We start from the raw sequence: 27,447 nt of genomic DNA on the forward strand, positions 1-27,447 counted from the left end.
AGTCCTCGCCGTTAGTAGTTCTCTCTCCTGAGCCTCTGGGATGTATAATATTAAGGCTGGTCCCTCTAATATTATACAAGACCCCTCCCTCTGAGGTCCACTGAGGCTCCACTGTCACATCTGTCCCCTACAGCCCTTCTCTCATCACACTTGTCTTTTTCCTTTCCAAATAAAGACGTCGCCTTCTTCCCATGTGGCCTCTCTCTCCGGCTTCCACTCTGGTCTCCCCCATCTCCGCTCTTTACCAAGTGGTAACAGTTCTGTCTTTATCACTTCCTTCTTCTCTGTGTCCCTCAACTCCTGCAGTTCTGGTTCTGTCCCCTCTCCAGCCCCAGCAGTGTGTCCCCTAGGGGGCTAGTTACTGTCACGTATTCCCACAAGCAGCACAGTGAGTAAGAATGTGGCTGTAAATAGTGCTGACCCGTGAAGTCACTGCGTTGATTAAATAAGATGATGCGTGTGGCGCCCTCAGCATAGGACCAGGAACACAGGAAGAAAGTTCAGGAGCTGTTTGCTGTTAACTGGCTGCTTGTTGTGCTTCACGGCTGCCTCTCTACCTGACTGCCTCACCCACGATCCACAGAGGCAGAGACTGAGTCCTTTATGTCATATTCCCAGTGACTAGAGCAATGCCTGGGATAATGCGCTAAGTGTATAGGAGAGACAGGTGATGGATTCTGGGGACCAGTGGGACCCTGCCTTGGGCTCTGGGTTCTGTGACCTGTGTAGACCATTTGGCCATCATTGGGCTTCTTCCTGGGTAGGAACAACTACCATGCTCGCTATTCTGTCCTGCAGCTCCCCACAACTTCCCCTCCTCTCCTCCCTCCTCCTCCACACTAGGTACAGGCTGCATCAGAGCCGCAGGGAGCCAGCCTGTCAGCAGGAGCTCAGACACTGCCCCTCTAGGGCCTCTGGCGCAGACTCTCCTCGCCTCCTTCAGCACAGGCTTCCTTGCCTGTCATACATGTCAGGCTGTGGCTCCAGCCTGTCTGGATACAGATGTGGCCACAGTCCCTCTACAGGCAGAGGGCAGTCATTGGCAGCCTTTCAGATCTGGGGAGTGGGTGGTGGTTCTGAACAATGGAGACATCACTGAAAACCCAGCCCTTTGAAACAAGGGGACCAAAATGTTCATGAGGAGCAGGGGAGAACGCCCAGCTGGTAAAGGGTTTGCCTCATAAGCGTGAAGGCCTGAGTTCCATCGCCAGAATCCATATTAGAAAGCCAAGTGTGAGCCAGGCATGGTGGTACAAGCCTTTCATCCCAGCACGTGGGAAGCAGAGGCAGGTGGATCTCTGAGTTTGAGGTCAGTCTGGTCTACAGAGCGAGTTCTAAGACAGCCAGAGCTACACAGAGAAACCCTGTCTCAAACACATACCCCCTCTAAAAAAGCCAAGTGTGGTGGTACACACTTGTAATTCCAGTGCTGGGGCAGCAGAGGCAGTGGGTCCTGGAGGTTCACTGGCCAGGCAGTCTAGCGTATTTGGCAAGTTCCAGGCCTATAAGATATCCTCTCTCAAAAGACAAAGTGGACCATATGTGAGGAATGAGTCTCGAGGTTGACCTCTGACCTCAACATGCACATTGTCTATGAGGAACTGCGCAGATGTAGCATCCAGACCTTCACGGGTTAGTAGGATTCAACCTTAACTGGCCCTGGAAGATCCATATTGTGGGGCTGTCACCCCAAACTGCTGCCCTTTCTCACAGCCCACAGACATTCAAATAACACCTACTGTGTGCTTGGCTATATTAGGGGCACCACAGTCTAGTAGGGAACCAAATGATGATGTTAGTATTTGGTAAATGCTAAGAGCATAGTATGCACCAAGAACATGGTGGAACCAGGCAGTGGTGGCACACACCTTTAATTCCAGCACCTGGGAGGCAGAGGCGGGTGGATCTCTGTGAGTTCAACGCCCAGCCTGGTGTACAGAGCGAGTTTCAGGACAGCCAGGACTACACTGAGAAATCCTGTCTAGAAAAACCAAAAAGAAAAGACAAACAAGCAAAAAGAATATGGTGGACCAGAAGGGTTCGGTCAGCCCAGTGTAGCTTAAGGAAGGTGTCTGAGAGGTAGACATGCTAGAGGCAGGCCTTGGAGAGTGAGTAGTTCATGGGAATTTTGCAGGAAGAGACTTCCAGGCAAGGGGAACAGTTACAGAAGACATGAGGTGTTAAGAGCCCAGTGGATTCTAGAAACTCAATTATATAATTATAAAATAAACCAGAGCTAAGGGGAAGGAAGGAAAGACAGGGATCTGAGAACTAGAGAGGTCGGAAGGAGCTGGATTGCAAACACGTACACCAGACTGGAGGGCTGAAATTGTCTTCCAGCAGTCGCAGCTGGTGGGATATCACACCGGACTGCCAAGCACAAAGGAAACACGTCCATCAGATGACTGAGCCTGGTGCGCTGCTGGACTTCCCGACCCACTTAGACCTGCAGTTTATTCCTGCTTTCTTCTGGATGTTCTGCAGATGGCAGCTTTGTCCAAGATGGCTCCAGCGCCTCTAAGCCTGGATTGGCCAGCATTTTTTCCAAAAGAGCCAGACAACAGCTGTAGTTGGCTTTGGTAAATTTAGGCTGCATTTGGGCTAGATTGTCTCTGCCACAACTCTTTGGCTCTGCCGTTGGAGCATGAAAGCAACCACAGACTGTTGTATAAATGAATGAGTGTGACCAATAAAACTTTATTTATAGGAACAGACAGCTAGCCTAGAGGCTATAGTTTGTCCAATCCCTTCCCTAGAATTTGTGGGGGGTTTTGGGGTTTGTTTGGTTTTTTTTTTGTTTGTTTGTTTTTGTTTTGTTTTGTTTTTTTGAGACAGGGTTTCTCTGTTTAGCTTTGTGCCTTTCCTGAAACTCGCTTTGGAGACTAGGCTGGCCTCGAACTCACAGAGATCCGCCTGCCTCTGCCTCCCGAGTGCTGGGATTAAGGATGTGCACCACCACCGCCCGGCCGGATTTGTGATCTTTATAGAGAAAAATAAAGCTCCCACTTCCTCCAGTGTCCAAATGCCTAGTCTTTTTTTTTAAATATAAATTTTTAGCTTTATTTTATTTATATGTATGTGTGTTTTGACTGCATGTATATTACATGTGTACCTGATGCCCTTGGAGGTCCAAAGAGGGAATCTGGTCCCCCTGGAACTGGAGTTATGGATAGCAGGTGTGAACTGCTATGTGGATGCTGCAAGGGCCCCTGCAAGAGCAACAAGTGCCCTTAGCTGCTGAGCCGTCTCTCCAGGCCCCTATTCTTTTTTTAAATTACATTTGTTTGTTTGTTTGTTTAGTGTGTGTGTGTGTGTGTGTGTGTGTGTGTGTGTGTGTGTGTGTGTACGAGCGCTGAAAAGCAGGATGTCATTACAATAAAAAGGGACTGAAACGCAAACATCCCCTGCAAAGTACCAGTAAGAGGGAGCTTGAACTGAGCGTCTGAAGTTTCCAGTGATGCTGCAGCTCGAAACACACTGACACAGCCCTGGGGATCCGCCCGGCCCTGCATTGCTGATGAGCGCCCTGCCCTGGGGATCCGGCCGGCCCTGCGTTGCTAATGAGCGCCCTGCCTACCCTTTCCTCACAGGCAGTGTTTGCACCTCGGCAACTCTACTGCACCCAGTCAGAAAATCCTGTGCACTTTTTTACTCCCTTCCTTTTGCACTACTCTACCTACCTAGGTGGCACCAGAGAGGGCAGAGTCCCTGGGGGCAGGGCTCAGGCTGAATGAAGTGGGTAGACACAGCTTCATTCTGCCCAGCCTCACCTTGAAGGAATGGTTACTATGGTTTCCTTCCCTGGGGCCTTTGTCTCTACTACTCTGCTGCTCCAATGCCCTCCCTGGCATTCTTTGCCAGGCTCATGATTACTTGTCACTCAAAGCCCAACCCAGTTTAGTCATCATCTCCTTTCAAGAAATCTTTCCTGTGTGCCCAATTTGTTCTATAACCTTTGTGTCCAAAATACCGGCTCTGGAGACATACGTAGTTCCCTGTGATTGTTTCCTTGTCTCTACCATCAGCTTGTGAAAGAATGACCAGGACTACTTTACCTTTATGCTGTCGGCTAGCACTAGATCCATGTCCTAGGATCAGGTGGGCAAGCAGTTGCTGGACAGAGATGTATTCTCCCGTTCCAGCTAGTCCTGAATAAGCTGTGGAGAAAGGAGCGTCATGTGGAATTGTACTCGGGGGTTGACACCTGCTGTCTGTCCCTTTGCCCCTGAGCTTGCCTTCCAAGGGTGTATGCCCACCTAGCCAAAAGATTAACACCCTTCCTGCTTAGACTCTTACTTTCCCACGGGAGAGGGCAGCATAAGGCTGACAGGGCGTTTAGAAAGCATTTCTCTTCCTTGCTTAGACATATCCTAGGGTCTTACCGTGCGAGACCCTTCACGGCAGAGTCGCAGCGATTAGATCCTAAGCAAGACCAGGTGGGTCTCAGAAACCTGCGTCCCTCTGTTTTGTGTACCCATGCTTCTCACTGTGGGTTCTCGAAAGGTGGTTCTGTGGGGTCTGGCTTTTCCCCTACTGGATAAGTCTCATTTTCAGGCTAGGGGTGACGCAAAGCAACAGCTGAGTCTAACAGACAGTGTTCTCTGATGTCTGATCCAAGCCCTCAGTGCAAGGCTCTGCCTTCATGTGCTTTCCATGCTTTACATCTTATTTCTAGAAGAAGGGCTAAAAGGCTGGCCACCCGCCAGACATACACACAAAGCTGCAGTGGATTAGTGTTCTAATCCAGCAAGCTCACGTGCAAAGGCACCTTTTCTATGTGGCTACAAGGGGGTGGGGAGTGGCAGGAAGGAAGATCTACATGGGGTTTGCTGGTGCCCACACATAACCCATCACTCATTATGACAATATGACCCAGTCAACTTTCCTGTTGGCCTCTAGGCATAGGGTTGATGTTCTCAGCCTTAGAAAGTATTTCGGATTGGGCTCAGCAGGTAAAGGTGCTTGCCACCAATCCTGACTACCTGAGTTCTAATCCCAGGAACTGTCTTGGTGGAAGGAGAGAACTGACTCCTAAAGGTTGTTCTCTGCTCTCCAAAAATGGGCTGTGATACTGGTGGTAGACACACACACACACGCACTAAACGTATTTTTATGAAAGTGTTTACTTCCTTCACTGTACCTCAGGCACACTGCTGAGCTGGAGAATCCTTTAGGAGGGTCCCATGTCATCTTTCCTGGCTGCCAGGCTGACTGCGATGCCTCACCATGGTCCTGTCTCAGTGTATAAGCCAACAGATGGGCATGCTCCTGGCTCCTGACTTGCCGTAGAGGCACTCAGGTCAGACTTACCTTCTAGGGCCCCAAGTCCCCCAAACCACTGGGCTCTTAGATCTAAGGAAAAAGAACAGGCAGGTCTCTCCCACTTCCGCCTCCTCCTTCCCTCGCACCTTCTCACGCACTCACACACCCTGCTGGAACCCGATCCTGAGGCTGCCTCCGTGCCCGGGCTCTGGCAGGGCTGGCGGGCTGGGGCCTGTTTGCTAGCGCTTGCGTCAGCCTGCCCTGCTACCCACTAGGCCAGGGCAAACAGGTCAGGCACCCCACATCCCTAATACCCTGACCAATCATTCCTCACCTGAAAAGCCACCAGGACACTGGCCGTGCCCCCTACTGGCACACTGGGATGGAGAGGAGCCCTGGGTACTGTTCTGGGTGTTATGCGAGATTCTACCACAGGCCACCTCAGAGTGGCACACACACACCGCCTTCAGTATCACCCGCCCCCACGTTTCCTGTTGTGTGCCCTGGCTCAGCTTCCAAGGCCTCTCAGGCTCTGAGCCACCTCACAGGTGCCCAACAAAGTGCCAATGAGGATAGGTCCACCTGGGGGAGCCCGGGAAGGTTTTCTAGAGGAAATATCAAATTTTCCAATTAAACAGAGAAGCAAGATTTGGAGACTAGAGGAGAGCCGTGTGTTAAAAGCAGAGAGACAACACAGGTAAATGACCAGTGTGACCAGGGAGCCACGGATGCAGGATGACCAGGAGAGCAGTGGTCTCGGGACTCAAGTACAGATGGGATGAAGGGGGACAGAATTTCCTCTGCTCTTCCTAAAAGTTCTAGGGATAAGATGTCTGTAGCTAAAGGGGGTAACATGGTCAGGAAGGTTTGTTACAGGGCTGACGAGACGACGCAGTGGGGAAGGTGGTTGCCGTCAAACCCAGTAACCTGAGTTCAATCTCCAGGACCCACATGGTGGAAGGAGAGAACAGCTCCCGCAAGTCATCCTCTGACCAATACACATGCACATGTGCACATACAAAACATACAAGTAAAAAAAAATTATTTTTAAATGTATTTTTATATGTATGAGTGTTGTCTGTATGTGTATCTGTGTGCCATATACGTGCCTGGTGCCCGTTAAGGCCAGAAGAGGGCATTAAATGCCCTGGGATTGCAGTTACAGATAGTCGTGAGCTGCCGTGTGGGTACTGGGAACCAAACCTGGGTCCTCTGTAAGAGCAGCCAGTGCTCTTCATCACTGAGCCATCTCTCCAGCCCACAAACATAATTTTAAAACATTTTTTAGAAATCATTTTAAAAAGAAAACATTGATTGATTTTTGCTCCCATGAGGAAGACATGTGGAGCAGGAAAAGAATCCACAGCATGAAGTCGGCACCAGCTCTGATGGAGTAGGGGTTGAACAAGGAAACCAGACTTACAGATCGGTAAAGAGACTGGCAGAGTCTGGGAAGCAAGAGCTGATGAAGTTTCCATTTGATGGTCTTGGGTTTTCTCTGAAATAAGAGAGATTCTGCCCAAGGAAGCTGAGACCGTCAGAGTTGTGGAGCATGTTTGGGAAAGCTGCTGAGCCAAGTCGAGGTTCAGGTCTATGAACTGGTAGTGTCTGCCTAGTGTGTATATGTGTGTTCATCTATGTGGAGATGCACTTATCTGTGTGTAGATGCTCGTGTGAGTGGTTATGTGTGTGTGTGTGTGTGTGTGTGTGTGTGTGTGTGTGTGTGTGTGTGTGTGTGTTCTTCTGTGTGTAGATGTGTTCATGTGTATGTAACTCATCTGAATATGTGTGTGTGTGTGTTCATGTGTTTGTGTGTTCATGTGTTTATATGTGTGTGCATCTGGATGTTCTGGATGAAGGGGGAACATTCTGGCTGAAATTCCTTTCTGGTCCTATATCATAATAAAAGGTACAAAGGTGTGGGATTAGATCAATCTCTGGTTAGGTTTTGCCTCATCGAATGGAACAAAAAGATGAAGCAGAGGGAGGGGCGTGTAGTCCTGAACAAGAAAGGCACTTAAGAGATGGATGTGGGCTCTGGCCAGGGAGATAACAGACTAGAAATGTGTTTGGAAACCCAGGGGTCCAGGAGTAACAACACAGAGGAGAGAAGAAAATGGAATGTTAGGAAGGTGTGCGAAGAATGTTGGAGATGAATGTTTTCAGAGTGATGAAAGATTCCGGCTCAGAAACTGAGCTATGGAGTAGAAACAAGGGTGACTAGAACAAGGGAAGTTCTCTTGAAGCTTTTAGGACATTGGTGTTTCTAAAAATGATGAGCAAAGATTGGATTCACATGCAAGGTGATGCAGATGCTGAATCTTCACTGCACATGGCAGATTTGTAGGTGATTTATTGAGCCTGGTAAAAGTAGATTTAGGTGGTGATGATGATGTTGGTGGTGGTGGTGGTGGTGGTGGTGGTGGTGGTGGGTGGTGGTATTGGTGATATGAAAGTTAAGAGTGTTAGCTGTGATTACTGTAACTTCCAGCATCCACCTTCTCTTCTGAGAGTTCTAAGGGAAGAACACACAACAATGTAGAGTGTACCATGCCCTGCTCCCATCTGAAACTCTAGCCCTCTAACCAGGAGAGCCTGTGCGAGGCTAAGGAACGAAGACTTGAGGCTGAGCTAGCACAGGTTGAATTGAGGGATCGGTTGCACTGCCCTTGAATCTGTACAGCTAATGTCAGTGGTACAGAAAGGGGAAACCAAGATGTGTATGCGTACACACACACAGATGGACACGGGCATATGCACACCTAAGAAAGAGTGAAGAGCCATAGCATAGTCCTAAAGGAGACAGTCTGTTGATAGACTTGGAAATAGATAAAATGGATCCAATCTTTACACCAACCAAGATGGATCACATTTAAATGTGGAAAAGTGCAGAAAGACTCGTGGATGGGTTTCTGTCGCCTCGGGGTGAGGAAGACTTAGTCCTGGGCCTCAAAACCCAGAACAATAAAAAGGTTTGACAGACTCTTGACTACATTTCAAAAAAAAAAAAAAAGGAGGAGGAGGAGGAGAAGAAGAAGAAGTAGAAGAAGAAGAAGAAGAAGAAGAAGAAGAAGAAGAAGAAGAAGAAGAAGAAGAAGAAGAAGAAGAAGAAAAGGAAACAAGGAAAATGCCACAAACCAGGTAAACAAACAAACTGGAGGAAATGTAATTTTATCTCAGAGGGTTTATATATTTAATATGTAAAAAAACTTCATGACTTAAAAAAAGGAAAAGACTAATGCCTGTAGAAAGAAATACAAGAGGTTTAAACAAAGTTCACAGAAAACCACAAATGACCTTTTCATATATGAAATGATTAGCGATCTTACTCATAACAACATGCAACCAGGTGGGGTGTGCAGATCTGTGATCCCAGTTCCCTAGAGGCTGCATTTAAAAAATCATGGCTAGAGCCAGGTGGTGGTGGTGCACACCTTTAATTCCAGCACTCAGGAGGCAGACGAAGGCAGATCTCTGTGAGTTCGGGGTCAGCCTGGTCTACAGAGCGAGATCCAGCACAGGCACCAAAACTACACAGAGAAACCCTGTGTCGAAAAACCAAAAAAAAAAAAAAAAAAAAGTCATGGCTAGCTGAGCAGTGGTGGTATAATACACTTTTAATCTCAACACTTAGGAGGCAGAGGCAGGGGATCTCTGTGAGTTCAAGGCCAGTTTGGTCCACAAAAAGTGATTTCCAGGACAGCCAGAGCTGTTACATAGAGAAACCCTGTCAAAGAAGAAGAAGAAGAAGAAGAAGGAGGAGGAGGAGGAGGAGGAGGAGGAGGAGGAGGAGGAGGAGGAGGAGGAGGAGGAGGAGGAGGAGGAAGAAGAAGAAGAAGAAGAAGAAGAAGAAGAAGAAGAAGAAGAAGAAGAAGAAGAAGAAGAAGAAGTAGTAGTAGTAGTAGTAGTAGTAGTAGTAGTCCTGGTTCAGAGGTGAAGGCACTTGCCACACACACCTGGCACCCTGAGTTCAATCCTCAGAGCCCTGGGAAGGTGGAAGGAGAGAATCCACACCACAGGCTGTCCCCCGAAGGATGCATGTGCACACACAGAATGATAAATCAATGAATATTGAAAGAGAGCGGGGAGGAAGTAAGGTTAGAATGGCAGTGAGGGCCAGTGTGGTAGCATGTGTCTGTCACCCCAGCATTCAAGAGGCAGGAAGACTCCTGCGAGTGCATAGCCAAACTGGGCTGCATAGTGACTCCCCTAAACTACATAGTAAAACCCTGTCTCAAAAAAAATGGGGGACCAGAAAGATGGCTTGGTGGTTTAGAGCACTGACTGCTCTTCCAGAGGACCCAGGTCCTTCCCAACACCCACATGGCAGTCCCGGGGAATCCAACACCATCTTCTGGCCTCTGTGAGCACCAAGCATACATGTGGTGCATAGACATACATGCAGACAAACACTTGGACACATAAAATAATAAAATTATAAAAACCCCCAAAGTAAGAAAATGACAGTGAGATAGCATTTCATTGCTATCTGAGTGGTAAAACTGAAGTTTAGCAATGTCCTCTTCCAGAACATCAGTTTGGGGGATGGAACTTTATATATTGCCAGTGGGTGTCACAAAATGTCATAGTCTCTGTGGAGAACAGTTTGGCAATATGGAGCAACAGTACTCTGACACAGTTTGCTTTTAATTCAGCAGACACCCTCCTGAGACTCTTTATTGGCAAACAGAAAAGATACACAGGGCCAGGTGCGCTGGTAAACACCTGTTATCTCAAGAGTCGGAAACAGGAGGGTTACAGGTTCCAGGCTAGCCGGGACTCAGTGAGAAGATGTCTCCAAAAGAAAAGAAAAAAACCACATGAAGCTGTTGATAGCAACTGCTGTTGGAATCTGTTTCATAAAACATAAGAAACAAAGAGACTGACTGCATTTTACATGATACATAATTGTCAAGGAGTATTATCCAGCATATGTTATGGGATGATACCAGGATATATTGGGGTTTTTTATTATTATTATAAAAATCAATAGGCTTGGCAGTGGTTGCACACACCTTTAATTCCAGCACTCTGGAGGAGAGGCAGGAGGATCTCTGAGAGTTCCAGGACAGCCTGATCTACACAGAGAAACCCTGTCTCAAAAAACAAAAAGCAAACAAACAAGAAAATCAATAACAAAAAGCAAACAAACAAAAAAATCAATAGTCCAAATGTGTATGATAAGTTACCTTTGGGAATGGAATGGCTTGTGTCAGTAACTCCAGCAGAAGCTGAGGCAAGAGGCTTTCAAGTTTGAAGGAGGAAGAAGGAAAGGGGGGATAATGAAGAAAGAAAAGGAAGAGAATGAAGAAGAGGAGGAGGAAGAAGGAAGGAGAGAGACAGAGACAGAGAGAGAATGAACTATGAGGGATTAGAAGTGATACTAAGAGATGGGCACAGGTGAAAGCTGGCTTCCCTGAATATTTTGTTTTGTGAATTTAATTTGGGAACTATATAAAGCTTTATGACATCAAAAGATAAAATTCAACTAACATGAGAGGAAAGCAGCCCCTATAAAACAAAACGAAACAAAACCCAACTCATGAATTCAACTCATCTGAATTATTTCAAGTGGCAAAAGCACTTGTCGTGCTGTGTACAAGTGTTCCCTATGGAGAAAAAGATGCAGGGGGAGCTTAAGTGCTCTTAGATTTGGGGTGTGTTTCAGAGTGCTGTAGAGTGCGTTTCAGAGTGCGTTTCAGAGTGAGTTGTAGAGTGTGTTTTAGAGTGTTTCAGAGTGAGTTTCAGAGTGTTGTAGAGTGAGTTGTAGAGTGTGTTTTAGAGTGTTTCAGAGTGAGTTTCAGAGTGTTGTAGAGTGAGTTGTAGAGTGTGTTTTAGAGTGTTTCAGAGTGAGTTTCAGAGTGTTGTAGAGTGAGTTGTAGAGTGCGTTTCAGAGTGTTGTAGAGTGTTTTAGAGTGTGTTGTAGAGTGAGTTGTAGAGTGTTTTAGAGTGTGTTGTTGAGTGAGTTGTAGAGTGAGTTGTAGAGTGTGTTGTAGAGTGTGTTGTAGAGTGAGTTGTAGAGTGAGTTGTAGAGTGAGTTGTAGAGTGTGTTGTAGAGTGAGTTGTAGAGTGTTTTAGAGTGAGTTGTAGAGTATGTTTTAGAGTGAGTTGTAGAGTGAGTTGTAGAGTTAGTTGTAGAGTGTTTTAGAGTGAGTTGTAGAGTGTTTTAGAGTGAGTTGTAGAGTGTGTTGTAGAGTGTTTTAGAGTGAGTTGTAGAGTGAGTTGTAGAGTGTGTTGTAGAGTGAGTTGTAGAGTGAGTTGTAGAGTGTTTTAGAGTGAGTTGTAGAGTGTTTTAGAGTGAGTTGCAGAGTGAGTTGTAGAGTGTGTTGTAGAGTGAGTTGTAGAGTGTGTTGTAGAGTGAGTTGTAGAGTGAGTTGTAGAGTGAGTTGTAGAGTGTTTTAGAGTGAGTTGCAGAGTGAGTTGTACAGTGTGTTGTAGAGTGAGTTGTACAGTGTGTTGTAGAGTGAGTTGTAGAGTGAGTTGTAGAGTGTTTTAGAGTGAGTTGTAGAGTGTTTTTTTTTATTTTATAATTAACTTAATTTCACATATCAGCCATGGAGTCCCCTGTCCTCCTATCCCCCAGCCCTCCCCTCCTCCCCCAATTCACCCCCCCCCACACTCCCACCTCCTCCAAGGCAAGGTCCCCCCTGGGGAGTCAGCCCAGCCTGGCAGACTCAGCCCAGGCAGGTCCAGTCCCCTCCTCCCTGCACCAAGGCTGAGCAAAGTGTCTCAGCATAGGCCGCAGCCTCCAAAAACCCAGCTCATGCACTGAGGACAGGTCCTGGTCCCACTGCTGGGGGCCTCCCAAACAGTTCAAGCTAATCAACTGTCTCACTTATGCAGAGGGCCTGGTCCAGTTCCATGGGGGCTCCTCCGCCATTGGTTCACAGTTCATGTGTTTCCACTAGTTTGGCTATTTGTCCCTGTGCTTCCTCCAACCATGGTCTCAACATCTCTTGATCATACAGTCCCTCCTCTCTCTCGCTGATTGGACTCCCGGAGCTCCACCTGGGGCTCGGCCATGGATCTCTGCATCCGCTTCCATGAGACACTGGATGAGAGTTCTATCATGACAGCCAGGGTGTTTGGCCATCTGATCACCAGAGCAGGTCAGCTCAGGCACTCTCTCGACCATTGCCAGTAGTCTACAGTGGAGGGATCTTTCTGGATTTCTGGAGACCTCTCTAGCACTCTGCTTCTTCCTATTCCCCTGGGACCTTTATTCATCATGGTATCTCCCTCTCTGTTCTCCCACTCTGCTCCTGATACAGCTAGGACCTCCCTCTCCCCTAAGTTCTCTTTCCCCTGACCCTTGTCCTCCATTAACACCCCACCACCACCAGTTTGCTCATGTAGAGCTCATCATCTATTTCTCTATCTCGGGGCGATCCCTGTGTCTTTCCTAGGGTCCTCTTTACTAGGTAGCCTCCCTGGAGTTGTGAGTTGCAGTCTGGTTATCCTTTGCTTTATATCTAGTATCCACTTACGAGTGAGTACATACCATGTTTGTTCTTCTGAGTCTGGGTTACCTCACTCGGGATGATTTTTTCTAGTTTGCCCACAAACCTCATGCTGTCATTGTTTTTCTCTGCTGAGTACGACTCCATTGTGTATATGGACCACATTTTCTTAAACCATTCTTCAGTTGATGGGCATCTAGGTTGTTTCCAGGTTCTGGATATTACATATAGTGCTGCTATAAACATAGTTGAGCATGTGCCCTTGTGGTATGATTGAGCATTCCTTGGGTATTAGAGTGAGTTGTAGAGTGTTTTAGAGTGAGTTGCAGAGTGAGTTGTAGAGTGTGTTGTAGAGTGAGTTGTAGAGTGTGTTGTAGAGTGTTGTAGAGTGAGTTGTAGAGTGTGTTGTAGAGTGAGTTGTAGAGTGTGTTGTAGAGTGTGTTGTAGAGTGAGTTGTAGAGTGTTGTAGAGTGAGTTGTAGAGTGAGTTGTAGAGTGTGTTGTAGAGTGTTTTAGAGTGAGTTGTAGAGTGTGTTGTAGTGTGTTGTAGAGTGAGTTGTAGAGTGTGTTGTAGAGTGTTTTAGAGTGAGTTGTAGAGTGTGTTGTTGAGTGAGTTGTAGAGTGAGTTGTAGAGTGTGTTGTAGAGTGTGTTGTAGAGTGAGTTGTAGAGTGAGTTGTAGAGTGTGTTATAGAGTGAGTTGTAGAGTGAGTTGTAGAGTGAGTTGTAGAGTGTTTTAGAGTGTGTTGTTGAGTGTGTTGTTGAGTGAGTTGTAGAGTGAGTTGTAGAGTGTGTTGTAGAGTGAGTTGTAGAGTGTGTTGTAGAGTGAGTTGTAGAGTGTGTTGTAGAGTGTGTTTTAGAGTGAGTTGTAGAGTGAGTAGGGCTGGAGAGATGGCTCAGTGGGTAAAGGTTCTTGCAGCCAACTGAAGACCTGAGCTCAATCCCCAGGACCCACATGGTGGAAGGGAAGAGTCATCTTCTACAAGCTGTCCTCTGACGCATACACAATTTAATTTTTTTAAATTTAGCATGAGTAATGATGCTGGTACTGTTCTGAAAATGTCGTGTGTGTGTGTGTGTGTGTGTGTGTGTATGTGTGTGTGTGTGTGTGTGTGTGTTCATGTTTGCCTGCATGTATATGCTAGGATAAAGCAACTCAATGTGTTGATGTTACTAGAAAGGAGCTCAACTTAACATCAAAGAGGCATCATGGGCTAGAGCGATGACTCGTTGGTTAAGAACACACTGCTCTTGCAGAGAACCTGAGTTCAGTTTCCAGCTTCCACATTGAGTGGCTCACAGTCACCTGTAACTCCAGGTCCAGGGGATCCAACACTTCTGACTTCCATAGGCACCTGCACCCGCATACACATACCCACACACCGACATACAAGCATACATGTAATTTAAAGAAAAAAAAAACAGTTTTAAGAAAAAAGAGCCAAACTGGATGGGTACACACCTTTAATCCCAGCACTTGTGTGGCAAAAGCAGGTGGATCTCTGTGAGCTCGAGGCCAGCTTGATCTATGTAGTGAGTTCCAGGACTACATAGTGAATTCAGAGCTACATAGTGAAACTCTGTCTCAAAAAAAAAAAACAGTGTGTGTTTGTATATGTATATATAGTCCAGGCTGGGCTACATATTGAGGTAAGAAAGATAAGAAAATTAAATAAAATGAGAGAAGCACAGTATAAAATCAAATGAGGTCAATAAACATGAATTTTGTGTTATAAGAGTTGTATCTAAGTAAAATGGTTGAAATAGAAAGCAAGCACATTTCTTGTAAGTCTAAATTTTAATTGAGAATATCAGTACAAATGATTTTTTTGTTGTTCAAAAAGCTGTTTCCTGGTTTGGGGACAGTGAGCAGCCTATAGGCACAGGAGAATCCTGGCACTGTCATGGGGATCTCTCTGAATAATTTCCAGCACCTTGGGCGAATGATGGAGTCCAGATGGGACCAAGAAATGGACTGAATAAATCTGGGACATCTTCTGATGTAAGAAAGCCAGGTATTTATCAGAGATTGCTGGATGCAGCCAATGACTTGGGAAAAGGTGTACCCAAGAATTCAGCAGCCAAACTGCAAAGGCCCTAGTGGCCAAAGACAGCTTGTTCTAAACATCAAAGAGAGTCACAATTACAGTGAATTGGCATTATCAAATATAATAAGATGTATAACTCCTTAATGATTTAAAGGGGGAAATAATCTCATTAGCCAGCTCTGAAAGGCACTAAAGAGTCATCTCACTGCCCTGAAAATTGGTAAATGAAGGGGAAAATCAGACATTTTCTTTTCCGTCTGCCCAGTTCCTGATGAATGCTGATAGACGTTAATGAAAGCTACTTTCCAGCATCTAGAGAAAGAGTGGGTCTAGGCACTGACCCAGAGACTGCTAAAGGCACCGTATGCAAGCTTTGTCAGCTCAATGCCACAGGGAGTGTCTGTGTGTCTCAGAGGTTTTCTTCTAGAGGACAGAACCTGAATCTGATGAAGCCTCCAGCTCTAGCCCAGTTTACAGGTGGCAAATGACAAGAAACATGCCAAACAATATCTGGATGCAGTCAGGGAAAGAATATATCCTACAGACATGTTCTTATATGTTATACATATACATACATTTCATTATATGTTCTATAATGAAAACATACGTCTATAGGACAAGTGACATGTTCTTCACCACAAATTGAAATGGAGAGAAAGGAACAAACCATGGATTTAAGAGATAAAGAGATTAGCGCAATGTGTGGACTGCACCTCCATCCAAATCTGAACAAACCAACTATTGAACTAGCACCAGTGGGCAGGTTGATGCCCACTTGTAAGCCTAGCACTCGGGAGGCAGAGGCAGGTGGCTTTCTGTGAGTTCATGGCCAGCCTGGTCTACAAAGCGAGATCCAGGATAGCCAGGGTTACATACAGAAACCCTGTCTCAAAAATAAATAAATAAATAATTTTTTTAATTAATGCTGGGATGTCAAGCATGGTGATACACTTGGGAAATGGAGGCTAAAGGACCAAGAATTCAAGTTAAGAGTACTAGCTGCTCTTCCAGGGGTCCTGAGTTCAATTCCTAGCACTCACATGGTGGCTCCCAACCATCTGTAACTGTGGTCTAGTGGCATCAGATGCCCTCTTCTGGTGTGCAGACAAGCATGCAGGCAAAACACCCATATGCATAAAATTCATAGGTAAATAAATATTTTTTAAAAAAAGAATCCAAGACCAGCAGAAGCTATATGAGACACTCTCTCAACCAATTTATACATATGGAGAGGAAATTAATGGTAAACTATTTTGTGATGAAATGGCATCATTTCTAGGAGTTTTCAAACAGAAACAGAAAAAAAAGTAGATGGTTGATTGTTGTTCGAATCTTCGATGTCTTTTAATAAAAAAAACCCAGAGCCAGGTATCAGGGTGAAAGCTGAAAGATCAGAGAAGCAGAACAGCCAGCCACTAGTTCTTACCTCTACGAAATCCTCAGCCTAGAGAGAGAGAGTTCCTGTTTCCTCATGTCTTATATACCTTTCTCTGCCCTGCCATATTGCTTCCTGGGATTAAAGGCCTAAGATCTCAAGTGCTGCGATTAAAGGTGTGTGCCACCACTGCCTGGCTCTGTGTCTAATCTAGTGGCTGGCTCTGCCCTCTGATCCTCAGGCAAGTTTATTAGGGTACACAATATATCACCAAAGCTGATGATTGCCGAGTCAAGGTGATCGGTCCTGATGGGTCCGTGGGAAGCTCGCTGTACTGATTGCTACTGCTCTTATTATTTTGAGTTTTTCCTACTTTTATATGCATGAAACTTTTATAATGAAACAGTTTAAAATAGGTCTGGAAGAAAACTACAGGCAAACTAAGGAATACTGATGGAGAAATAGTCTTCCTCAAGGATGAGCCCCCTGATTGGCTATCTAATGCCAAGTGGTTAGCCCTGAAATCATATACATACAGGCAACACTAAACAGACAGAGCAGGTTGTATTTATATACTTAGGCGTGTGTGAGTGTGTGTGTGTGTGTGTGTGTGTGTAAAACAATAACAATTAGAGGCTTTAATTTTGAGAGGGAGCTAGGGGATACTTGGGAGGAAATAGAGGGAGGAAGGGGCAGAGAAAAATGTAATGTTTTATTTAAAAAAAAAAAACCAAATCTAGGTCTGGGAACTTGGTGTGATGGGTCATGCTTATAATCCCAGAAGTGGAAGCTGTAAGGTCAGGAGTTCAAGACTAGTCTTGGCTCCATGAGACCCTGCCTCAAAAAGACAGAAGATCACGAAGATCTAAACTGGTCCAGCAGAGAAAGACTGCGAAGTGCTCAGCTCCTAATGCAATGTCTGTGTCACCCCCCTTCTCCCGAGGCTCAGGAATCACTGGGGAGGAGGGGTTGGGAAGAGTCTGAGAGCCAGAGGCAATGGGTGACTGCAGGGAACAGGCTTGCCAGACACGGCAGGGCAGGCACACGTGAGCTCACAGCGATATGACAGTGTGCACGAGACCTGAGCAAGCGCGAGCCAGATTCTGTCCCCAGCGTGGAGAGGGCACAGGGCACCAGGTCCCACTCCTGGCTGAGGAGCTATTGGTAACTGATAACTCCCCAGAGGGAGTTGATTTTATTTCAAGACATTGCTCCTGGTAGACAGACCATGCTCCCTTGGAAGGCCTCACATCCAAGAGAATGCAACGTGTACTTGATAGGTTAAAAAAAAAAAAAAAGTACAAGGTTGAGTGGGTAGGGAACTTGGGGAGGAGTTGAATCTGGGAGGAACTGGGGGAGAGGTGAATATGTACAAATTCTCAAAGAACTAATTAAAAAACAAGAGGGGGAGAAGATGGGTCAGTGAGGTGGCTCAGTGGATCAAGGTACCGGCCGCCAAGCCTGAAGACTTGCGTTCTACCCCTGGACCCACGGGGTGGAAGGAGAGATCAAATCCTCCAAGCTGTTCTCTGACCTCCACACACATGCAGACACACGATCGACAGACAGACAGACAGACAGACAGATAGATAGATAGGATTAATGTAAGAATTAAGAAAAAATAAATTAGCTGGGCAGTGGTGGTGCACACCTTTAATCCCAGCATTGGAGAGGCAGGCAGGCAGGCAGATCTCTGAGTTCAAGGCCATCCTGGTCTACAGAGTGAGTTCCAGGATAGCCAGGACTACATAGAGATACCGTGTTGCAAAAAGAAAAAAGAAAAGAAAAATCAGGGCTGAGGATGTAGCTTATTGATAGAGTACTTGTCTGCCAGACATGAAGACCTTGTTTGTACCCATAGCATAACAAGAAAAAAAATTAAGTTTAAGAGTATGTCCACTTCAAGGGGAGGGCCCCTGCTTGTAAAGGGGTGCAGCCACCCTGCAGCGAGAAACCCTAGAGGAGCTGGCTCGTTTTTTGAAGGCATATAAAAATAGGCTACAGAGTGAGCATCTGAAACACGAAGGCCCAGTAAAAGGATGAGACGGAGTGGCAGGTGTTTGAAAACATCATAAAAGCAGGAAAGGAGTAGGTTACAGTCCGAAAATGGACAGTTTTTATGAGGCCTTATCTGGCCCATTTAATGGATTTTCCACAGTCTGTCCTGTGAACTTTTTTTGACTCTTTATTAATTTGAAAACTCCTGCTTTTCTTGGTCACATTTTCATATGTCCCTTCTTTTCTGTTTCACTTTTAGGGACTAAAATGGGTCACATTATCAACAGCTTCCAGGTTTTGTAAATGGACCCAGTCTCTCTGAGTTAGGAGAAAGAAGTCTACAAACTTGTATGTGCAAGGGAGCATCAGTTTTGACATGTGCCGAAAGGGGTAATTGTGTCTGTGGTACAGGATTGGGGTACATGTGTGCTTGCCTGCACGTTTCCCCAAATTAGCACATATTACAAGTCACACACACAAAAAAAGCCATTTTAAAACCATTTTCATAATTTTAGAGGCTGAGGAGATGGTCGGTTGGTAAAGTGTTGGTGCAGACCTGAGGACCTGACTTTGCATCCCAGCACAGACATAAAAAACTGAAGCAGCATACCTGTCATCCCATTGTGTCTGTCCTCCCGTTGTGTCTGTCTGTCATCCCATTGTGTCTGTCTGTCATCCCTGAACTGGGAAGGCAGGTGGGTGGATCTCCAGGGCTCACTGGCTAGCCAGTATCTCCAGGTTCATGGGTGGAGAACCATGGAGGAGGACAGCCAGTGTCAGCCTCTGACCCCACAAATGTATGTGTGTGTTTATGTATACAACACACACACACACACACACACACACACACACACACACAGCTGCTCCTTCATTACTAGACCTACAGCATTCACATAAAACAAGAGGCAAAAGTAAATCACATAGGAAAAAAATATGGTGGTTTGTTTTTTGTTTTTTGGGGGGGTTTTTTTGTTTTTTTTTTTCCGAGACAGGGTTTCTCTGTGTAGCTTTGGCACCTTTCCTGGAACTCACTCTATAGCCCATCTGGCCTTGAACTCACAGAGGTCCGCCTGCCTCTGCCTCCTGAGTGCTAGCATTAAAGGCGTTCTCTACCATCGCCCAGCCTGGAAAAAAATTGTTTTAAAAAAAATTAAACTATGGTATTGCTGGTGTGGTGGTGCACTTTGGGAGGCAAAGAATCTCTGTAAGATCAAGGCCAGTCAGGGCTACACAGTGGGAACCTATCTTTTAAAAAAAGTGTTATTTTTATTTATGTGTGCATGTTATGCATGTGGTGGGAGTACCTGTGAAGGCCAGAAGAGGGTCCAAGATGCCCTGAAGCTGGAGTTACAGGTGGTTGTGAGCCCCCTGGTGTGAGTGCTGGAAACTGAACTTGGGTCCTCTGAAAAAGCAGCAAGCTCTCTTAACCATTAAGCTGTCTCTCTAGCCCTCCAAATATGGTGTTCTTCAAAGTAGAACTGATAAGAAAGTTGTGATGATCTGGGGGACAAATGGGAAAAGGAAGAGAAGGGGGGAAATACATGCAGGTCACTAGGCCAGATCTGAGATTTTATTAGCATATGGCACCCTGTACATACTGGGAAGCAGATAAAATCCCGTCCAAGCTTGACTCTGGAACGTAACAAAAATTCGGTAGGATCTGTCCTGAGACAGAGGGGGCAATTCTTGATGTGTGTGCATCCAGAGACCTGTTCCCATTGCTGCTTCTCGTAGACCTTGGCCAAATGCTTGCCTTCAGGAAAGCTTCAAATATGCTATCAATTTACTTGAATTTTATATGGGAGAAATTGAGCAAAGGAAAGTGCTGACTCCTGCTGGTACCTACAACTCTGAAGGAGAGTGTTGGAGGCAGACTGTCATGGCCATGAGTGTGGCCATCTTCGTAACTGTGGCGGAGAGCGCAGGACTGAGTGTTTCCCGTCCCTTTCAAGTTCATGTCAACGTCTCTAATATTAGGCCTCTGAGTGACTGACTAGCTTATTCCTCCTGGGATGGTGGGATAATGGAGTTAGTAGTGATGGGGGTGAGAAATGGATGCTTAAGGTTACAGGTTGTGAGGAGGGAATGGTCTAGCTTCTGGGCGGTGTGGGGAGGGCATGCTTTCCTGTAGCCTCAGCTGTGCTGTGAGCTAACTGGGGTTGAGTCAGAAGCAAAGGTTTACGGGTCACTGAAGGTCTAGGCCTCCACGTGGTCCCTCTTGATCAGGAGGGCCCACAGCGGGATTCCCAGCCCAGGCAGTGTGCTGGCCACCTCCAAGGCTGCCAACCTGTGCGGGGTCTCAAACCAGGGTGCTCGATTCAGTGTGAAGTATCCTCCAGGCATCTCCAAAGAGCTTAACTCCTGTGGCATTGTCCCCACTTCCCCTTACAATTCTTGTCACCTGTACAGTCATCCCCAAGCCTCAGCCTGCCCTGCTCAAGAAGAGGAGTATTTTGCCATTTCCTCCTCCCAGCTCAGCATCCCTCCATCTGTCCCTCCCTCCCTCCCTCCCTCCCTCCCGTCTCTCCCCTCCCCTTGCTCCTCCTTTCCTTTCTATCTTTCCTGTGAACCCAAGTGAATCACCTTAAACTATTAATCACTTCCCCACCTCCATAGGAACTTAGGGTCCACCAACAAGTGCACCCCAGTTCTAGCTGATCCGACCCCTCGTCTCAGCCCTGCACCCTAATCACAGACTCTGCTTTTTCTTTCTCCCATACTTTCCCCCACTTTGCTGTGTCACTGTGAATCTGCCTTCCTCCTCACCCTGGGTGGTCTGACTCCCAGAATCCTCTCCAGCATTCTGTCTCCCCGTACCGGCTGGATTTTTGGATACTTTTGTCCTCCGCTGGCACTGTCTTATCCCCATGTTCCCAGATTGGAGGAACATAGTGGGCAGCAGTGAGGGGAGATGGATGCCTGGATAACCTTCCAGAGAGCTTCCAGCTCTCGGACATCAATCCTTGCTGAGCAGACCTCGTCCCTCCACTCCCACAGCCAAATAAAGACTAACCAGGCCTGCTTTCCCAGACTCAAGTTCTACTCAATAAAATCAGCAACTACCCAGTTAAAAGGTTGGGGAGGTGGGGGGGCGGGCGGACTGGAATGTGGAGGGTGCTTCACAGACCCATCACCAAGGCTATGTACCCAGAGCCAACCAGCACTTTTTGGTGTGTTCCAGGTTCTCCAAGCCAGCACCCATGTTCCTGGATGACTCCTTTCGCAAGTGGGCTAGGATCCGGGAGTTCGTGCCACCTTTTGGAATCAAAGGTCAAGGTATGTTGGGAACCCTTTAAACATTAAACACCCCATTTCCCCATGCTATTTCCCTGTACTTCAAGACAGGATTGTGTCTTTAGAAGTTCCGCACTGGGGGCTGGTGAGATGGTTCAATGGGTGAAGGTGTTTGCTTCCCAGTAAGTCCAATGTCTGCGATCCACGTGGTGGAAAGGGGAGCCAGTCATAATAAATTGGTCTCTGACTCCATGGTACCCATTTGTAAGTGAGTGTGCACATGTGCACACACACAAATAAGTGTGCATGTGTGTGTGAGAGAGAGAGACAGACAGACAGACTGTGGTGCAGTGCATACCTTTATACCTTTAATCACAGAGGCAGAGGAGGCTGATCTCTGAGTTCGAGGCCAGCCTGGTCTACAAAGTGAGTTCCAGGACAGCCAGGACTACATAATGAGACCCTGTCCCAGAATAAACAAAACAGTTTTCTGCTGGAGATTGTTCTGCACTGGCCAGAGCTGGCTCTGCTACAGTGATGTGTGTATACAGTCCCTTTGTTCAAAGCTCTAGTCTAGTGAAGGAGCAGGGGCCAGATCTGGTGCCATGAGATTGCAGAAGAGATGCTCTAGAGACATTGCCATAGTGCTGCGGCTACACACACACACACACACACACACACACACACACACACACACACACACACACACACACGGCTCCTGTAATCCCCGCCCAAGGTCTTTCATGCTGACTTGGCCTCCCTCTAATTGTCCTTTTTCTGCCCCAAGCTGGCTTTTCTCTCTCTCCACTTTCCCTTCCACACAGCCCTGCTTCTCAGTCAAGTGCCTGGCTGCTTCCTGGCTTGGTGGGAGGGTCAGGTAGGGCGTCAGATCCCTCCACTCACCTTCTGACTAGCTGTGACCTTGCTTGCACAGCTTTCTTAACCTGTCTTCGCTTTGGTGTCTCTGTCAGCTAAATAGAAACGGTGCCGTGTTACAAGGTTACGGTCGGAATTAAGAAGGGAACTGTTACAGGGTGCTAGCACTTGGCCCGGAGACTTAGCCCTCTACTCTGCTAGCCCAGTCCTCCCTGGAAAGAAGACAAAAGCCAGCAAACATACTGTTGAACTGGGCCTCTGACCTCAAGCCTCCAGTGCGCACATCCAAGGGGTTAGTTTAAGCCATGTGTAGACTCCCTTCCTCCATGCTTGTATCCAGGCAGACGACTCCTTCCTCCTGAATCCTCACTCAGGACTGACGGTGTAGCTCCAAAGGCCAGCGAAGGCCGTTATCGTCCTCAGCCAACGAGGAGACAGCAGCTCCTCACCGGTGCCTTTCTGTCAAAGGTCCCATCACAGAAAGCAAAGCCCCGTCTGTGCCCCTGTCCTTGTCACTGACAGTGATGAGCTCCTTCTCTGAGGCAGATTTGGAGGTGAGACAAGAAGGGAATGAGAGGTGTCCCCACTTGAAGGTACCTGGAGGCACTTAGAGTAGAACCTTAGTAAAGGTTTGCTCCTCGGCCCTCTCCCATGGAGCCTGTGGAGAGCCTGCCCAGGCCCAGTCCCGCCTCTGTGGGATGTAAAGGATACTTTCCGGTCAATCACGTGACCCCTTGCTGTACCCAAAGGGGTGTGTGTGTGTGTGTGTGTGTGTGTGTGTGTGTGTGTTTCTGAGACACAGTCTCACCTTGTAGCCTTAACTGGCCAAGAACTTAGAGAAATCCACCTGCCTCTGCCTCCTGTGTGTTGGGATGAAAAGTATGTGTGCCACCATGCCCAGTTTACCCCCTTTTGAAAGAATTATATGAGGGCTGAGGTGCAGCTCAGTAGTAGAGTGCTGACGTATCATATGTAAGGCTCTAGGTTCAATCCCCACCACAACAAAACCAAACAAAACAAAAAGACAAAAGGTTTTATGTTTTTGTTTTTGTTTTTTATTTTGGAGTCCTCGTTACATGAAATGTCTCAGACACCCAAAAAAATAATGTTAGAATAATATAATGAAGGGCTAGTGGTAGAGCTGAATTGATAGAATGTTTACCTGACATGCATAAATTTGACCCCAGGACCACATATAACTAGGCATGGTGGCTCATGCCTGAAATCCTAGCACTCGGGAGGTGAAAGCAGAAGAGTCACAAGTTCAAGGTCACTTTCAGCCACAAATGAAGGTTGAGGCTGATTCTTAAGACCATGTCTCAAAATTAATAAAATAATGTAATGGGCACCATGCACTGTCTTCCTAATGTATAAAATAAAGCATGGTGGGGCTAGAGAATGGCTCAGTGGTTAAGAGCACTGACTGCTCTTCCAGAGGACCCGGGTTCAATTCCCAGCACCCACATGGCAGCTCACAACTATCTGTAACCCCAGTCCTAGGGCATCCCATGCCCTTTTCTGGCCCCCATGGGCACCAGACACACAGAGGGTGTACAAAACACTATATATGAAAAGAAATAAAGCCGGAGCTGCAGAGAGCTTCTGGTTGCTCCCCGCCCACTGCCCTCCCCAGCACCGCTGTCCTTGATCAGATGTTGGCATTTAGTGTTTCTTTGTCTTGATTTTTATTTTTGTTACATATTTACATATCCATTAAACATAAACCAATTTTTCTTTATGGAGCATGGTAATGAGTGCCTTTAATCCCAGTACTGGGTTTGGGGGAGCAGAGGCAGACTGATCTCTGAGTTTTAGGCCAGCCAGGGCTTTAGACTTTATCTCAAAAAAAAAAAAAAAATGTATGTATCTGTGTGTTTGTGTGTTGATTTTTTAAGTATTTAAAATTCTCATGTATCATATATGTGTGTATGTGTGTATGTTCTTTAAAATGATATTTTGCATATATACTTTAGCTTTATCTGTGTTGGTACATATAGCTGTACGTCATTGATGGGTTTTTGTTGTTTGCCACATAGTAGTTCGTGTTCCACATGTCCTTTTCCTTTGGTGGATGTTTCAGCTGCCTCTAGCATTTTGCAATTACAAACAGTTCTGTGAACATTTCAGTGCTGTGCCCTTGGAGGATAGCCACAGGGTTCTGACTGTACACCGCACCCTTATTTTATTACAAAGATGCTTTCTGTCGTGGTAGTACCAAGCTGCTTGTCTACAGACCTTTATATATATCACATCTACCCAACAACTGATCTGAGCAGGGCTGGCTGTCGTTTTTTTCAGAGGCAAGGGAATGAGCTCAAAGGAAGGTGGCCGTTTGCGGCAGGTCACAGAGTGTTAAGTAGCGGAACCAGATCTGACGGAGCCAACAGCTTCTTCTCCATTACAGTATAAAGTTCTTACCGAGCCAGAGTCTAAAGGAGGGTGGTCATCCAAAGGCCAAGAAGATGAGTCGTGGTTCAGACTCCGAGAGCAGAGGTCTCAGGGTCCTGGCTGAGAGTAGTCCTGGCGGGCAGATGCCTGGCTGCAGGGTGTGATGGGTGAGGAAGAAGAGGCAGCCTGGCAAAGAGCAGGGTCGGGATGGGCAGTACAGAGTGGGGTAAAGTGAGCGGGCTGTATGATCTACTGGAGGGAACTCTCAGCCATTGGTTGTCTCACTTGTTCCCTGGACTCTGCTCCATGAGACACAATGGTAAGACATGGTCTGTCTGTGACTAGAGAGTCCCGTTCCAAACAAGGCTCTGGCCCACAGATACATGTCCTAGGGTCTATGGGGAAACAGGTGAGTCTCCAAGGAAGGTGAAGGGTCGTGGGAAGAAGGTATGTGCTGGGGTGAAAGCCTGGCTCCCAGCAGGGCTAGATCTGCCTCCTTCCCTACCTCTGTCTTCCTGGCTCAAGTGAAAAGTGAAAGCAGGGGTCTAGCCCAGCCTTGTGCCTGCAGCTCCCTCCACCCACCCCCACTTCCGCTCTGTCCCACTCCTTGGCCTCCCAGGATGATTTCTAGCAAATGTATTCTGGGAATTTAAGAGACCCGCTAACAGTAACCTTCCTCCTCTGTCCACAGACAATCTGATCAAAGCCATCTTGTCAGTCACCAAAGAGTACCGCCTGACCCCTGCCTTGGACAGGTGAGCCCGCCCCCTTCCCCTGGCTCTTGGCCGGGTTTGGACAGGTGCTCTCCATACCTCCCCGTGCACACACAGTACACACGCTGTGGGTAGAGTGTGTGAGCAGGACGGCTCTTCTGGACGTGCACCTGCCGAGTACAGCACTTGGCAAGACTTCTCAGTCCTCAGACATCCGTGGTTTGGGAACACGAACTGAAGGTGATGGGGTGCTGACAGAGGCAGCTAAGGGGGACAGAGCTTGAGTCGGAGGTAACGACAGCCTGAAGCCCTGGAGGGAACGCCTCGGGTCAGGGTAGGAGACAAGACACCAAGTGAGCAAGGCCGTCAGTGGCTATCGGAGCCTAGGGGCTTGTTGAAATTAAGCTCAGTCTTAAGTCCTGAAGCGCCCAGCTTCGTTTCCCTGCCCTTGCTCTTCTGAGAGATCTTCAAGCTTCCGTCGCTGTTCCCTGTCCTCTAAGGCCACCAAGCCTCCCTCACCTCTGCCCAGAACCCAGTCTTACCAGAGCCCCCTCCTTGCTTCCTGGGCCGCTCCCCAAACCTCCCCTGTGTTTCCCTTAGAAGTGTCAGACACCAGCATGTCGAGTGTCCCAGGGTCCAGCTCCTGAGGTGTGGCACTGGCCTTCTTCCGGAAGTGCTGCGTGGACCTGACCAAAGTCACAGTAGAGTCGAGGGCAGCGAGACAAAGGGGAACAGCGCGGGGGACCACCTTCACAGACCTCTGCTCTCTCCCCAGCCTCCACTGCCGCCGCTGCATCATTGTAGGCAATGGAGGGGTCCTTGCCAACAAGTCTCTGGGGTCACGAATTGACGACTATGACATCGTGGTCAGGTGAGCTCCCCTGAACAACACCTTGGGCACATGCATGCTGTGGACCAAATCCTGAGCCCTGCGCGCGCACTGAGAACTGCCTCGCCGTCCGGTCACCTAGCCTGAGGGTTAATAGAAGCCTCAAGAATGCTGCTGGGTTGGCGGGTTTTAAAACCTACTCTGCACCCCGGGGTGTTTGGGGTTCAGGGTACTTCCCCAGACACAGGCCCAAGGCCAGCTCTGACTCCACTGGCTCTTTGTAGACTGAATTCAGCACCTGTGAAGGGCTTTGAGAGGGACGTGGGCAGCAAGACCACCCTGCGCATCACCTACCCCGAGGGTGCCATGCAGCGGCCTGAGCAGTATGAACGAGACTCTCTCTTTGTCCTTGCTGGCTTCAAGTGGCAGGACTTCAAATGGCTCAAGTACATCGTCTACAAGGAGAGAGTGGTGAGCTCCCTACTACAAGCATCCCTTCCCCCCCCCCCTGCCTCCAGCCTCCCGGCTTCCCAGGCAGTCCCTCCCACTGGACCCCACAAAGAACAAATAGGAAACTTCAAAATGACCCGAAGCTAAAAGGCAGCAAATCCAGCAAGGGACAGAGGCCAAACGATGATGGCAGGGTGCCTAACGGGCTCCTGGAGCTGAAATGCCTGCTTTCTGCTACCTCCCTCCAGATAGCCGGGGGCTGGTGCTCTTTCAGCCTTCGTGTCTCAGATCCCAGGGAAGCAAAGCTCTGATTCCTGTGGGCAGCCCCAGTGCGACTCGCAGCTTTGACAGGCTCACGCCCTGGCCTGTAGCTACCTCCCTGGCCCCGCTTCCCTTCCATGAGGTCGTTCTGACTGCTCTTACGACCTCACCTCATTCTCAACAGAGAAAGAAAGCCTTCTAGAGACCCTGGGGCCATTCTGCAGGGACAGTGGAGCTCAGCGCAAGGGTTCTAGCTCCCAAACGCATGAGTCCAGGCCATTTTCGACCTCAGATTTTCAGTGCTACCCTGTAGGTTGGTCTCCAGCCTGCCACTAAGTCTGGTTCTTCTCTTTGGGTGTGATCAGATTCATGTTGACTGCTCTAAGCTGGCTAGGATCTAGGCCCATGTGTTTAGGGAGTGTATGTGGTAACCTAGGGTCAGATTGCCCATTAGTAGACCACCGACTGGGGCCGCTCCTGAGACCTGTTTCCCAGTTCTGGGCCTGCGGGGACACCTGCCAACTTGTCTGAGTCTGTCTCCCACTCCAGCTGTCTC

At 47.6% G+C, this 27,447-nt stretch overlaps 1 protein-coding gene across 5 annotated transcripts in view; it reads left to right on the plus strand.

Moving 5' to 3' along the window:
• St3gal3 (ST3 beta-galactoside alpha-2,3-sialyltransferase 3) overlaps nucleotides 1–27,447 on the plus strand; it is a 230,597-nt gene that overhangs the window by 178,629 nt on the left and 24,521 nt on the right. For all 5 annotated transcript variants that reach the window (XM_052718553.1, XM_052718552.1, XM_052718551.1 and 2 more), the window contains 4 exons: nucleotides 21,322–21,416; nucleotides 25,330–25,393; nucleotides 26,127–26,222; nucleotides 26,465–26,651. In XM_052718553.1, the coding sequence (XP_052574513.1) occupies nucleotides 21,322–21,416; nucleotides 25,330–25,393; nucleotides 26,127–26,222; nucleotides 26,465–26,651 (442 nt within the window). The remainder of the gene's footprint in view (nucleotides 1–21,321; nucleotides 21,417–25,329; nucleotides 25,394–26,126; nucleotides 26,223–26,464; nucleotides 26,652–27,447) is intronic.

The sequence above is a fragment of the Peromyscus californicus genome, unplaced genomic scaffold (assembly GCF_007827085.1).
Source record: "Peromyscus californicus insignis strain IS unplaced genomic scaffold, ASM782708v3 Scaffold_5__1_contigs__length_169319896, whole genome shotgun sequence".
NCBI classification, from domain to species: domain Eukaryota; kingdom Metazoa; phylum Chordata; class Mammalia; order Rodentia; family Cricetidae; genus Peromyscus; species Peromyscus californicus.